General features: G+C 41.1%; 1 protein-coding gene across 1 annotated transcript in view; it reads left to right on the top strand.

Moving 5' to 3' along the window:
* Positions 1 to 16,299, top strand: part of DISC1 (DISC1 scaffold protein) — a 96,471-nt gene that overhangs the window by 70,857 nt on the left and 9,315 nt on the right. The window contains exon 5 of the mRNA XM_048486191.1: positions 14,387 to 14,539. Within this exon, the coding sequence (XP_048342148.1) occupies positions 14,387 to 14,539 (153 nt within the window). The remainder of the gene's footprint in view (positions 1 to 14,386; positions 14,540 to 16,299) is intronic.

The raw sequence follows: 16,299 nt of genomic DNA, 5'->3' as shown, positions 1-16,299 counted from the left end.
CAACCTTCATCTCCATAATACCATGATGAGGTCTGACATCATGTTTGGTATGCTGGTCTTGACAGAGTCTTTCAGAGAATCGATTCCTGCCCTAAGACTTAGCATACTGGCAGATATCCTCTTAAGATTTATGGCCATCTTGGATATTTCAAGGGACACTCACCCCTTTCTTGTAGATGCCATGTCTACTAGATGTCACTGTTTCCACAGTTTCCCAAGGTTTTCAGTATTTTTATGCAGGGCTGAAATTCCTCCTCTCTGGTTGCTGATGTTTCAATAAAGTCATTTCTTTTCTGCTTTTACTTTGGCAATCCACCAACTGAAAGGGAGATAAGATATAGAATTTTTTTTTGCCCTAAAACGGCTGTCTGACTCTGGTGTTGCCTGCTCTGGGGGTATCTTTTAGTATGGTTTTAGTTAAACTTTTTCTACACTTTGTGCATTCTGTACTAGTTTGTCATTTCGTACCTCTTATGAAGATCTCCTGGTTTTTATTGGGCTTAGCAGCAGCAGAATACGGACTCTCCTTTCAATCTCTTTGTATTTTTATTCCATCCATAAAGGATACATGACTTGGATGTTTCCTCCCATGGGGGGGGGGGGGTTGATAACAAGTTGGAAAAGATGGTGATTATAGCTGGCTCCAGCTTCTGAACTCCAGCAGACCACTACAGTGAGTGTTTCCCTGCAATTCACTCCAGGAGTACATGCGGCTTCTCTAGCTCCTTCATCTGGAGGGCCTTCTGTAGCTCTTTAAGAACTGCACACTTAAGCTTCGTTGTCTGGCAAGTTACTGCATAATATACATGCTGCATTTGCATTCATTGCATTCATCCAGTGTCATATTTTGTACTGGAAGTCACCCTAACTACTTTTTTGACCAGTTCACGTGCCAGATACATTTAAAGATTTTGTGTATTGTTGAAGACTTCCATGGCCGGAATCATGAGAGTGTTGTCAGTTTTCCCAGTTGTATGGCTGTGTTCCAGTAGCATTTTTTTCCTGATGTTTCACCTGCATTTGTGGCTGGCATCTTCAGAGGATCCTCTAAAGATGCCAGCCACAGATGCAGGTGAAACATCAGGAGGAAATGCTACTGGAGCACAGCCATACAATCGGGAAAACCCACAACACCCTAATAAACAAATAAACAAACAAATAATGTTTATTTTGTTACGATGCTTTTAGCAAACCTTGCCTCAAATTGTCATTCTGCTTATGTAATTATTAATTAACGCTTCATCTTCCAGACCCTGTGTTTATGTTTGTTTCTTAGCTGAGGCAGAACTTCCACTTCTTAAAAGAAGCCCTTTTGCCTTTTATGGCTTTTATGACTTAGGTCATTAATCACACAGACATCCTTTTAGGTTTTGTGGGGAATATATTCTGTCTGGGCTTCAATTAGTGTGGTTTTAAATGGCTTCCGAGCATCCTCTAGGGATGTGACTGTCCTCCATTTCCCTTTCAGCTGTATTCTAACTAGTCCCTTATTTTGGTCAACTTGCATGTTTTGAAGTCAAACATAACCATCCTGGACTTTAGGAGTAATTTTCCATTGATGAGAACACTGAACTTAATGTAATTGCAGTCACTATTCCCAACAAATGCAGCAGCCTCTACATCTCTCACCAAGTCTTGAGCCCTGCTCAGAATCAAGTCCAAGATAACTAGTCCTCTGGGTGGCTTTGTGAATTTTTTCTTTCCTCTTCACTCTCTGTAATAATAATACTTTAAGAAATATGCAAGTTGCTAACATATTCACTTGTGTCCCCATGTCATTTTATGCATGTTTGAATAAGATAGCATACATTTTTGTAAGATATAATCAGATTCCACATGTATTTCGTATTAGTTATTAATACTGGGATTCATTTCAAGTAGTTTAAAAACATCAACCTAGTCCTATGAAAAATAGGCCTGAAATAGCACTGGAATAAGAAAAATGTCTGACATGAACTTTCTTAGAACAATAAATTAGACAGATTCTGTGATGAAATGGATAATTAGATAATGAATATAAGACCACTACAAATTTGCTGAGACGCTAGCAGCATTCTAACACCCAGCAGGCCAAAGCTTGTATCATAGATAATTAAGATTGGTCTGGAGTTAGGATGTACATGTATGTGTGATATTTCAAATCTACAGTCTCTTTTATTTTTCCTATTAGTTACATCTCCTGACTTCAGCAATAACTATTATTAGTAATTGTATTTGCTACATTTGTTTACTTATTTTATTAACTGATTTATTGTTGTCAGTTTTAAAACACTGTAACCTACTGTGAGCCACAAAGAGGTTGATTCAGAAAAATATTCCTTGCACATAGGCTTCTGAGTGCAAAGTGAAAGACTCTAACCCTTATTACCTAAAATGTGCAAATGCTAAAAAGTCCAGTAATGCCACTTCAATTTGCCTAGCAAGATAATATCAATTTCCCTGACTTAGGAGCCTAAATGTAAAATAACTAATTCTTTGGATCCAATGCAGGTTCTAGCTCAATGGCAGATTGTACACATTTTTTAAAAAAATTCCCATACCCAATGGTGAAGATTTTGATACTACGGAAAGATATTGTACTAGTAGAAGTAAAATTTGGTGAGGAACGGGTTTTCCGGTGATATAAAAAATTAATGAAAGAAGAACAAACCATAAATATTACTCATGTGAAGACATAAATGCATTCATTAACCATTCTGGGGCACAAAGAATTCTATAGTCCCAGAGGCACACAGACAAAGGAAACACCTGTTGTCAGGAAAGAATTATAACAATAGTTCATGGATGATGTACAGACATCAGCCACTGGCAGCTGCCAAGGGAACATGAGCTCTGCAAGGTAAACAGGGGAGACAGCATATGGTCTCCGGTACAAAGTACGTCAGACCCCTCCAGCAAACTAGTATCCATCTGTAGTGCTAGTAGAAAAGAACAGGACAGCTTTGGACTCTAGAGGAACCTATCAAGTCACCTCATCATAAAAATAAACATAATAGTTCAGCCATTGCACATAAGGCAGCAGTAGAAGGCCATTGCTTTCACATCCTGCATGTGAGCTCTCAAAGGCCACTGTGAGCAGCAGAGTGCTGGACTAGATGGACTCTGGTCTGATCCAGCAGTCTCTTTTTTATGTTCTTAAGGCAAGGAGTGCACCATCATGAGTTTCAACAAGGTTCCTACTAGATTTTCTAGAAACGTCCTCATTTTTCTTCACCACAAAGAGCATGTTACAGACAGAGATCTTATCTTTTAAGCAGAATATATTGCAGTTTAGTAAGAAGTAGGCTGAACAAATTTAATTCTACTAGTTTATTATTATTATTTATTTGATTATTTATTTGATTTGGTATACCGCTCTACCCCCAAAGGGCTCTGAGCGGTGTACAACAAGCATAAAACAAGTAACATAATCAAATAATACATTAAAATACATTAAAATTAACTAAAAACCCAGTAAGAATACCCCATATATATTTGTGTGACGGTGTTCGGTCCTACTCCTGGGAGGGGACCAACAAGTTGTCAAAGATGGCATAACCAGATGGGGGCATCAAGAAAGGGTGGGCAATCTGCAGCCTGCCTCCTCAAAGGCCCAGTGGAACAGCTCAGTTTTGCAGACCCTGCGGAAATCACCAAGGTCCCACAGCTGAAGAAAGAGCATTCCATAAGGCAGGGGGCAGGGCTGGAAATTCCCTGGCCCAGGTAGAGGCCAGCTGCATCATGGAGGTGTGGGGAGCCACCATTAAATTTGCCTCTGCAGAATGTAGGGGTCGAATCAGGACATATGGGGTAAGGTGGTCTCGAAGGTATGAGAGGCCTTAAAGGTCAACACCAACACCTTGAAGACGATCCGGAATTCCACTGGGAGCCAATGCAAGTGGCACAACATAGAGGAAATGTGATCTCTAATAGATGCCCCCATGAGAAGACGGGCTGCCGCATGTTGGACCAGCTTCATTTTCAGGATCAGCCGCAAGGGAAGGCCTGCTTAGAGCGAGTTGCAATAGTGTAACCTGGAGGTGACCGTTGCATGGATCACTGTGGCCAGGTCAGCCTGGGAAAGGTAGGGGGCCAGCTGCCGGGCCTGGCGAAGATGGAAAAAAGCAACCCGAGTAACATGCACTATCTGGGTCTCCATTGAAAGGGATTAATCCAGGTGGACACCCAGGTTGTGAGCCGAAGAGGTCAGTGCCAAAGAGACCCATTCCAACACCGGCAACTGAAAATTCCCAATCCCCTCCCCACGACCCAGCCAGAGGACCCCCGTCTTTGATGGATTAAGTTTTAACCTGCTCTGCTTCAACCAACCAGCTACCGCCTCCAAACAATGCTGTAGAGCTGCAGGGGTAGAGGCTACCCCCCTCCATCAACAGAATGAGCTGAGCGTCATCAGCATATTTCATGTATTTTAGTGCTTGGCGACATATTTTTTTTTATAAGAATGTATGTGGAAATGAATACTACAGGAAAATTGCTTAGCAAACAGTTTGCATCTGAAAAGTTTGTCTTGTGTGGAAATTGGCTTACTTGTTCCATAAGAACTATGGACTGAAGCACTTTGGGGGATAGTCTTAAAGTACTATCATTGCTTTGTAGGTTTTTCTGCTTTAGTGTTAGAATACAAATGTATGCTGTGACGGATTAGGCTCTTATGGGGTTAATTTGCAATGGTGCAGTTAGCTAGAGCCAAACACCACAGTAACAGACAGAGCGCAACCTGATTGGCTGGGCTGTAAGGCTGTAGCTGGTAGCCACAGATAGGGTGCGCTGTCTGCTATAAAAGCAGGAAGAAGCCTGTCAGTGTGGCTAGTTGATGAACTGAGTCTGAGTGGAGAGACACGCAGATTCAGGAATCAGACACAGATTGTGTCAGCTCACAGTCCCTTCAGTCTGGAGATTGTGTCTAGTGGCAGTGAGGCCAGGGAGAGACAGGGAGAGGGTTAGGGTGGCCAGATTCCTCTAATCTCAGACTGTCAGGGAGGAACAGTGGGTGCTATAGGCTAGATAGCCTGGATCTCTGGAATAGGGAAACTTCACGTGGGGGCCCTCCTAAAGTCAGTGACCATTCCCTTTTGGTGATAAAGGGCGGGTGAACTAGGAGTGTGCTTGACTGTGGGTGGAAAGTTTTCCCTCAAGAGGCACCTGTGGGTGAATAAGTCTGTTCTGAAAACTGTGCTGTAACATCTGAGAAAGAAATAACTACCTGTGAAACCTACATGCTTTTGAAACCTCTCTGTTCCATCTGAGAAGCTAAACCAGTCTGTAAACAAATTTTAGTTTTGTTTCAAACTTTAACAAGTACCGGGGTACTTGTTTCTGATTGTCAGAAAGAGGTCGTGCCTATACGTTTAAAAATCCATCCCCCCAAAACAGGGTTTCCCTCCTTTTTTCCAGAAGGCCCTGTTTTCTCCTCAGAGTGAGTAGGGGTATTGGTGCATATGCGTGGGCAGAAGCATGGTTTGTCATATTAGTCAGTGGTTAAAATATATGTGGCTTTCCCCTACAGTTTACTTGGAGAAATGAAAGGGCAAGTATACATAGTTCTAAGCGCTATAAAGTGAAATTCTCTAAAAAATCAAGTTGCCCAATTCTACAAACATAAATAGCAGCCTGGAAGAAAACAACCACCTGCCAGTTGAAAAGTCACTCTGTAAGTAGGCAGCATGCAAATGTTAATTAAGCCTTAATTGTAATGTAGCACAGATGGAAGTATCTGGCAGAATGTCCCTCATGTCTACCTGCAGATCTGAGTACAGGGAGCCAGGCCATACAGCTGAGAATTCTGAGTGCATGATTGCTATGGTAGAACTGAGCATCTCTGGTATGAAACTTCCATTGTAACTTGCTGCTGGAAAAAAGGAACAGGGCAGACTCTAGCTACAGCGAAAAACTAGGTAATGATGAGAGTTAAAAGTGCTTCTTATTATCCCTGTAGTCCTTGAAACTCCTACATCTAGTAGGTAAACATATTCCAAGCAATGGTGGCTTGCCAGAAAAAGTAAAATTCATGGCAGGAGGAACATGAATGGGAAGTGTCTGCCTCACAGCTCAGTTTCTTAGCACTACATTAGTTCTCAAAGTTTTGATGGTGTTCAGTGGAGGTTCAGAGAGAGGTTTGTTGATTTATAGCAGCTATTGAAGTGATTTAAAATTGCCAAGAAAAAATGCAAATATATATCACCGATTAATTTTTTTAAAATTCCTCATGTTCTGAAACCATACTGATAGGCTGCTAAACTGGATACAGCCACAGGTGGTATGCTATAAGCTTCTTGAATATTTAACTTAGTATTTTATTATTTGAGACATAGCATACAGTTCATAGTAATTTTTTACAGAACAATATTTATGACATCAAATAAGGTTTCTCTTTTACTGTTTTACAGCCATAATGCATTTTTGTAGATTATTGCTATGTGGAATCAACACTCCCCCCACCCCCGTGACTATATTTCTGGATCTGATAAAAAATTGTTTTCAGATATGGTATGTTTTAGGTTACCAGGGGTAATTTTTAGTGGAACAACCAAGGATGTTGCATCAAAAGGAGTTTTGTGGTGCCTTAAATACAACAGATCATACTTCATTAAATTTGTTAACCTTTATGTTGCCACAAGACTCCTCTTTCTTTCTTGGGCAAGTAGATAATTCCTAATAAAACACTGGTCTGAATCTCTTGGGAAACGGGCAGGATATAATGAATAAATAAATGTAGCATATTGAATGAGAGGGAGACTCTGCAGTTTAAAATGTAGATGTGCACAAAGGAAATTGGTGTATAAAAAGGCAGTGGCATGTTTGCCTTCAAATAAAAAATATTTTTCACATTTTTGTGTCATATACATTCCTTAAATCTGTCTTATTTTTTATGAAAACAGAGAAAGAAAATACTTCCCAGTATTTTGCATGCCCCCTGTAATGTCATTGCTAATATTTTTATTTGACAAATGTATGGAGGCAGGCAAGGCGCTGCCAGTGACACAGAAAGTACTATTAAACACTTCCTGGTTGGGATGGTCCTCAATAGGCCCTGCTCAGACAGATCTGAGAAAAAAGAACAATCTCTGCCTTTGTCTGAACACATTAACAAGACTAGAATTTCAAAGCTGGCAGGTTAGCTCAGCATTTCAAGCTACTGTCTGTCACCCTGGAAGCACTTCTAGTCTAGCTTAGCTCAGACAGAAAAAAAAACCTTTGGGGAAGCTGAATGCTTGTTGCTAAAGAGTCCCTGGTATGCCACAAGAAGCAAAAATTCATTTTATTGTTTTTATGACTTTTGGTGGCATGGATCTGATAAAGTACCCCCTCCCCCCCAACACATACCAAGGCTGTTGCAAAGGCATAAACTGCAGACTCTGAGAAAAAAAGGGGGGTTGGTTGATAAAAAAAGAAAGCATTTCCACCTCTCTTTTTCATGTATAGGCCATGTTGTTGCTGATGGGAAACAATGTTAATATTCTCCACTATAGTCTGTTAAAATTATTATTTCCTAATATTCGCTGGCAGATGTATCTTCTTAGTTGCAGAGGAAATCCTTTTCTCATCTTGGTTTCTTTCCTCTGTTTTATGCCTATGGACATTTTTAGAAGTCACATGTAATCTAATCTAAGTATATTTTGTGCTAAGGTTTGTAGAATTTGATGTACATAATCAGTTTTGTTAAGATATTAAATGTGCACATACTTTATTTACAAACAAATTTATTCTGCTTTGAAATATCACATTTTCAAAACAGCTGTTTTTGATATTTTTCTTTAAAACTGATGGCAAAGGAATAAGAGGGAACAGGAATGCAGATGGAGAGGGACATGGCCAGTATACCCAGACAGGTGGGAGAGGGAGCTGTGCTGTTTTAATCACCTGCTGCTACATCACTACTTTCTTTGAGCAAGGTGGACAATTGCAGAGAGATTAGATAGTTAATTCACAGATGAGTAACAAAGTGGCCAGAGAAAATACAACTAGTGGGAGACTGGATGGACATTTATAAAAATTATGAATGTGGTGGAAAATGTTGATAGATTTTCTTCTTGTATAATACGAGAACAGCGGTCTGCAACCTGCAGGTCTCCAGATGTTCATGGACTACATATCCCATCAGCCCCTGCCAGCATGGCCAATGAACATCTGGAGAGCCGCAGGTTGCAGACCCCTGTACTAGAAAGTGTGGACAATCAGTGAAACTGAAAGGCGGTATATTCAGAGAAGACAAAAGGATGGCATTCTTCCCTAAAATGTAACCAACTTGTGGAATTCACCACCTTAGAGATGTCATGATGTTCACTAGTTTAGTTCTCTTTAAAAGGGGATTAGACAAATTCATGACGGATACATCTGTCAATGGTTATTAGTCAAGATGACTAAGTGTAATATATTTGTTCAGAGGCAGCAGTGCTATGGGTAGCAACAGGAGACTTGGACCCATATACTCTGCTTGTAGGCCTTCTGCAGGCATCTAGTCAGCTGTTGTGTGAAACAGGATTCTGGACTGGGTCATAAATTTGGATTACCATACAATTAACATGTAATCATTTTTCTCAAATATTGGTTTTTTGCATCAATATTATTGCTGAATGATTTTGAGGATGGCATAGAATTTTAAGATCATATAGTCTGCATTTGAAATAGTTTAAAGATAGATCTGGATATAGCTATTATCACAAGTACCTGAAGGCTTTGCTCAACTGTCAGTTATTTTCTGTGCAACACCCTCACATAAAGATGGTTTTATCACAATCTGATTATTTTTAATGATTGGTGAACATTTTGAACAAAATTCGTATTTGGAGCTGAATGCTTTCGTTAGTAATCAGCACTTTTTCAGTATTTTCAGAGCAAAAACTAAAAAGAGGATTTAATGACCGTCGCCCTAAAAGCTTGTTAGATAGCAAGGTTTCCTTACAATGCTATCATCTCTTCTTGTATGCTAGTCACAAAGGTGTTTTCTAATAGCTTTTTGGTGTTGTAAATTGCTGAGGTGTATTTTTGCCCTAAAATATGCAGGATCCTGCTGGGTATTTGATAACAATTTAACAGTTTGATGGATGAGTTGTTCTTCGTTATTTTCTATCATCTGGTACAGACGCAAGGACATTTGGTGGCCAGTAAGAGGTTTCCTCCCTTGACCTCTAACTCTCCTTGTCCATGTATTTAAAAACTTAAACATACTGATTCCTGATGTTAGTACGTTGTTCTCTTTGGAGTTTTGGAATGTGTTTATTGTAAAGTTTTACAGAAAGCATTCTTGAAAATCGAAGCACTTGAAGTTCTACTTGTGTTTGTTGATGGAAAGGTCATTCCCCTCCTTTTGTGTTCCCCAACACAACCTTTCAATGAACGAAGTTTTCCCTTTACTCTTAGTCGCTCAGTACACACAAATGAAATCCTGTCAACTCAACGGGAAGATATACAACATATTCATCTCATTTTTCAGAAGACATAGTAAGCAAGTAAATGAAACTGTACTGTGTGGCTCCATGAAGAAAATTCATGTTCTGATTGCCCAGGACCATTTAGTTGATTCAGCATCTGCTTCAGCCATATCTACCAAGGTTTAGAATATTTGTAAGCTTGTCCATGTCATTTTCGAGAAACAAGCACCAACAGATGAAAAAGTTCAAGTTGCCTCCTCTCTGCTAGTGCCAGCATTGCCCTCACTTCCTTGAATGTTGTCTCCTGGAGGAACTGGTGTCAAATGCCGAGGAATGGGGACTATCTGTGTCCAATCATGGCTCCTGAAAGAAGCAAGTCCTCTTGAGTGGTTTGTTTTTCTTGTCACTTCAGGAGGCCAGATGTCATGGATTTTCTTCTGTTGCTGTCTTATTCTGTCCTGCATCTTTCCCATCAGTAAAAGTCCTGCATTTGTCACTAGACCTATTCATTTTATCTCCACCAGAAATTATAATAGTTCTCTGCCATAATATGGTGTCTTGCATGCCTCCCTTAGACATTCCCTTATTTTCCTGTCCTTGCCACAGTTTTCCTAATTTGTATATATAATGTTGTGGCTTCTACATTGTCTTTAAGAAGTCACATTTAAATAAAACTCAGCATTATTCTCACTGCCATCATCTGCATACTACTTTGCCTGCTACTTTGTCTGGTCCCTCGTGTTTCTCCATGGTTCTACTTTTTTTGTCCTGTTGCAATATAATTTGCTTGCTTAGCTTTTCTTTCTTCTCTATCTTAGGCTCCTTCCACACACGCAAAATAATGCGTTTTCAAACCACTTTCACAACTGTTTGCAAGTGGATCTTGCTATTCCGCACAGTTTTAAAGAGCACTGAAAGCAGTTTGAAAGTGCATTATTCTGCATGTGCGGAATGAGCCTTAGTTTGCTTATTGTAATTCTGTCAATGAAGACAGGGTTTTTAAATGCCATTTCTACAGGAGACACTTTAGGATATTGGTGTGGAGGGCTATAAAAGGTGATGTTGAGTAGATGGTTTTTAAAAACTCAAGGTATCATGGTCTAAATATGTTACCATATAAAGTTTCAGCTAGTTGCTTTATATTGGAAGATGTTCCTAACTTGGTTTTTGACTTGGGTTCTAAATATGCTCACTGTTAATATTGTTCATGTCCCTAAAATGATGCATGGCATTCTGCCCAACAATCCAAAGTGGGCATTCCCATGAGATTTCAGAAGGATCGGATACCCTTGCAAAGTTCACAGGCATGATAAAAGCTAAAAAGTAGTGACTCACAATGCTGATGGACAGTGTGATTAAAGGTTGCTTTGTAGAGGCTGTTTTGTAGAGCTAGAGCCTCATCAGTCAACATGACTAAGTTGCATCATACATATCTCTCCTGTCTGCAGAAGGAAAATTTGACTGTTTGACAGCAGCTAACCTGACTCCTCTGTATAATATGTGTGTGATAGATGAGCAGCTGCAGTGAAGCAGGCATATTCAACTTGTGATCTACCAAGATTAAGTCTAATAAGGTTACAAACCACCATGTGCTTTTTGCTTGTTGCCCAGGATAATAAAAGCAGGGTGGTTGTCAAGCTGTACTTCATGGTTATGTTTTTGCTGGTGGATCACACATTTGTATTAGCCTTTTCCTAACAGCTCCCTGGTGGAAGGAGAAATTCCTGTCAGGCAAACAGTGAAAGGGAAAGGATTGAACCCACATTGCAGCAGGATTGTGGCTCAAATCCTTCCTCCCACTAAACAGCTGCCTTTTAACATGGATCGTGCCTTTCCTTAGCCTCTGCATTTAAAGAATTGGATTCTCATTGTCCCACCCTGAAGAACCAAAGGATCCCTGTTCTGCTTTATGCGGATGACTCTATTTTGTTATCTTGCATGAAAGTAGGCGGCTTTGGCCCAATGTGCTGAACATTGCAGTAACAACGGCCTCATTATTAACCATACTGAGTCTAAAATGTTAGTATTTTCTAGTTCATGGCATCCTACTAGATGGTTTCTTAATGGTGAATTAATTGAGCAGCTTAAGCTTGTTAAATAATGGTGAATTAATTGAGCAGCTTAAGCTTGTTAAATATTGGGCCTGCACTTTCACTATAGGGTAGGTTGGTCCTCAAGTAGGAATAGGGTCATTGCTACCAGCAAAATTACCATTAAGGCCATATTGCGTTTTTTCTTCAACAAGGGCCTTCCCTCTACACTCAAAGTTTTTAGCGTTAAGGCTGCACAAAACTCTTATACAGTGTCCCTCTTTGGATTCATTCCTGGAAAAGGGATATTGAACGGACCCAATCTACCTTCCATTATAAAACATTTGGCTTGCCCCTATGCCATCCTTTGTCTAGAGGCAGGTCAATACCTCCTCGAGACCAGGGCCTGGAGTATAACTTTTAAATATTGAGTAAAACTTTGCTTCAGGCATGGAGACAAGAGTCTTTCTTCTCTAGCCTTATCCATCTTGTACTCCACTGCCCTGGGTTTAACTGTGGACACTTCAGCCATGTTACCTTCAAATGAAATACTGAAGACAATCAAAGGCAAACTTTTTGAGGTCAAATATCATATGGCTTGATGGCCCAGGCTAGCAAGTACTGCTCGCCAATTTCCCTAGGTATTCCATATGACTCCTGGGGCATGGACAAATATCTATTCTTACTTCCTGACCCCAAGCTGCATTGTGCACTGACTTTAGCTAGGTGCAATCGCTTACCCTCTGCTGTGAGATAAGGAAGAGGTACCAATATCCTGCATCATGAAAGACTTTGTGTATGCAGGTTAAACAGTGAGGAATCTATAAACCATGTTCTGTTCCACTGCTCTCTATATGAAACAGCTCGATTAAAGCTTCTGCTACCTCTCTAGGGCAGTTCTGAAGGCTGGACTGATCAACAGAAGACATTGTTACTTCTGAATAACACTTTGGGTTCAGTTATAGAGCAAATAGAGCAAATAGTTTTCTTAGTATAGTTATAAGTATGTGCTCCTAATCAGTTTTCTGCCTGATTACTGTAAGTTTATGTCTGATCACCATAGCATGTATGTTCTCTTTATTTTGCTTGTATGCCATGAAAGGTTTTTTACAGTTCTGATTCGAATACACTTTCTCAGTTAGGCCTGAATATTCCAGTGCTGGAAACTGAAATGAAATGTAAGGCCTGTAAGGCAGTCCTGTGCTGCCAGGCCCATTGTTGAGGGCAGCAGCACGGTTTGATCTATCTTGGCTGCCCTCCCTTCTCCTTTCCTTTGTTTTTGGTTTGAGTGTGTAGTATGCAGGATGGCTGGGTGGGATGTTATTTATTTATTTATTTATTTATTTATTTATTTATTTATTTATTTATTTATTTATTTATTTATTTATTTATTATATTTGTATACCGCCCTCCCCGAAGGCTCAGGGCGGTTTCCAACAACATAAAAATTTAAAACATCATAAATATAAATATAAATTAGTTAAAATACATAAAATTTTAAACTAGAGATGGCTTCAGCTATTCTATTCCCCCTTTTATGAACCCACGGGAGGCCAGATGTTTACTTATTATTGCGGTTGATATCATCCCGGCTGGCCAAACGCCTGGCGGAACAGGTCCGTTTTACAGGCCCTGCGGAAACTTTGTAAATCCCGCAGGGCCCTGATCTCACCTGGAAGCCTGTTCCACCAGGTAGAGGCCAGAGCCGTAAAAGCCCTGGCCCTTGTAGAGGCCAGCCGGATCGCCTTGGGGCCAGGGATCACCAGCAGGTCCGCCTCCGATGAACGGAGGGGCCTAGAAGGGCGATATAGGGAGAGACGGTCCCTTAGATATGCAGGGCCAAGGCCGCGAATGGCTTTAAAGGTCAAACCAGAACTTTAAACATGACCCGCACTCCGCAAATCGGCAGCCAGTGCAGTTGGTATAGGACCGAGTAATCCGTCCCTTGCTGTTGCTCCGAAAGGAGTCTGGCTGCCGCATTCTGTAACGAAGTTTCAGTTTCCGGATCATGGCCAAAGGTAAGCCCGCGAGAACGAAGTTACAGTAGTCTAATCTATAGGTGACCGTGGCATGGATCACAGTGGCCAAATCAGAACGGGAGAGATACGGGCCAGCTGCCGCCTGCCGCAGATGGTAAAAGCTGCCTGTTGTCTGGGTGACCTGGACCACCAATGATAGAGATGGATCCAGAGTCACCCCCAGGCTCTTGGCGGACGAAGTTAATTTTAACGTCTCGCCAAGAAGGGTAGGCAGGCCAAAGGCCACCGGACACTCCCCCCGGCCCAGCCACAGGACCTCCGTCTTAGTGGGATTCAACTTCAGCCGACTTGCACTCAACCAACCAGCCACAGCATCAAGACAACGCTGGAGAGCATCAGGGGCCGAGGTCGGGCTGCCCTCCATTGTGAACAAGAGCTGGGTGTCATCAGCATATTGGTGACACCGCAGCCCAAAACTCCGAACTAGATTATAACATTTACGTTTTAAATTGTTCCACCCCAACTGAAATTTTGAGGCACCATGTATTGTATATTGTATTTGTTTTTATTGCACAATGTTGGAAGTCGCTATGAGCTTGCTGTGTCAAGGAGAGTGGGATAGAAATCTAAGCAAACAAACAAATGTGGACAGGTGACCTCTCTGTCTCATGCAGTGAAGTGGTGGTGTGAGCCCAATTTTAAGAGTGTGTAGGGTGTAGGATGCACATGTACTTTTACCCAGCTGGGCTCAGAGCCAACTGAGATAAAAGCACCTAATAGATTGGAGATAAGTTCTGGGTCATCTTCCCTTACCTATGCACTATATCTGCTCTGACAGTTGGGCCCCAAGTTCTGTCTGACTGAAACATCATGCAACTATCAGGTCAAGTTTGGCCCTATGTGGTAAAATACAAACATGGCAACTGCAACCCAATTTAACATGTTCCCAAATCATGGTTGTGGCAATCAAGCACATACAAACTTTCTTTATTTTATCTGCTTATAGGAATTACCTGTACTTTCCACAGAACTTGAAGAAAAATGTGAACAAATCAGTGAGAAATTGTTGCATTTGGAAGATCAAATTCAAACAGCAATTTGCAGCTGCGATGAAAGCCTCAGTCATATCCTTTGTGATTTACTTTCTTTAATATTCCAGGTAAAGCTCTAGGTTTCATTGATACATTTCTGAAATTGACATTGTGTTGATCACACTGAAGGGCATTACATTAATGTATTTTGAGCAGACATCTCCAAACTATACACTACTGAGTAATGTGATGCTCCGGTGTTGGGTTGGGATTGAACAGTAATTTGTGAGAGCCTTGTGGGAGTTCAAGCAGATTGATTACACCATATTTAAAGGATGAAGGAATGATGAGTCCAATGTTGTGGTAATGAACCAGAAGATGGGGCACATCACAAACAATTGCCACTATCTTGTATTTTTTCCTTATGTGGACTCTGGAATGTGCCCATTTTTGTTGGCCGCTTCTACATGGTATTGTCCTCATCTGACGCATGACATGTCAAGTTCATGACACTTTGAACTTGCTAATCTCAGCTTTTCTTGCCCACCCTTTTTAACTATTTGACAGATTTTTTTCCCATTTCACAACCAAACTATATTTTATTTATTTATTTATTTATTTATTGTTTGCTTGTTTGTTTGTTTGTTTAGTTTTATATACCGCCCTATCCCCGAAGGGCTCTGGGCGGTGTACAACAAAGTTAAATCATAATTTGACTAAATACAATCAAAACTAAACAATTAGATTCAAATATAAATAAATTACTAAATCCCCATTTAAAACAGCGGTTAATACAAAGTTTAAAATTGAAATCGGGTGCCCAGCAAACCCATTTTAAAACCCTCCCTAAATGGGAAGACTGCTGGGTCCATCAATAAAAGATGTAAACAGAAACAAGGATGGGAGGGGGGGCACCATCAACGGCTGGTTACTCCAAAGGCCCGGTGGAACAACTCAGTCTTGCAGGCCCTGCGGAATTCACCAAGGTCCCGCAGGGCCTGGACAGCTGGAGGAAGAGTGTTCCACCAGGCCGGGGCCAGCCGTATCATTGAGGGGCCGGGGACCACCAGCAAATTGGCCTCTGCTGAGCACAGAGGCCGAGTAGGGACATGTGGGATAATACGGTCCCGAAGGTACAGAGGTCCCAGGCCACGTAAGGCCTTAAAGGTCAGAACCCATACCTTGAAGATGATTTATATTTGCATTTATACCCCGCCCTCCCAATACAGCTTAGGGTGGCAGACAACAACAAAATGTCAGAGTTAAAACAATAATAAAAACATAATTTAAACCATTAAAACATTAAAACAGCAATATATGGCAACAAAATCCACTTCAACTACTACTACTACCCATGGGAGGCCAATGATGGTACCTGTCAGGCTGGTTGGCTAGATGGAAAAGCCTGGCGGAAAAGCTCTGTCTTGCGGGCCCTGCAGAACTCATTCAAGTCCCGCAGGGCCCTGATCTCAGCAGGGAGCTTATTCCACCAGGTAAAGGCAAGGACTAAAAAAGCTGAGAGATCCAAGCTTGGAATCCCACAATCCAGAATTCATGAAGACTGAATATTTTCCTGCGAGGGGAGGCTGAAGAATCAGGGATCTTTCAGTTTAGAAAAGTGATGCCTAAAGGGGTACATGATAGAGGTTTGTAAAATTATGCATAGGTTCCAAAGAGGACAAAGAGAAATCTTCCTCCTTCCCCAAATACTAGAATTCCAGAGCATCCATTAGTGGATAGGCTGTAGATTCAGGATAGACAGAAAGAAATGCTTCTTTACAGAGAGAGAGAGATTAAAGTGCGGAACTCACTGCCAGAGGATGTAGTGATGGCCACTGGCGTACAAATTCATAGAAAATGGGTTTACCAGCAGCTACATCAAGATATC

The sequence above is a fragment of the Sphaerodactylus townsendi genome, linkage group LG01, assembly GCF_021028975.2.
Source record: "Sphaerodactylus townsendi isolate TG3544 linkage group LG01, MPM_Stown_v2.3, whole genome shotgun sequence".
NCBI lineage: Eukaryota > Metazoa > Chordata > Lepidosauria > Squamata > Sphaerodactylidae > Sphaerodactylus > Sphaerodactylus townsendi.
The sequence above is the reverse complement of the archived record's forward strand: the minus strand, read 5'-3'. Positions and strand labels throughout refer to the sequence as shown.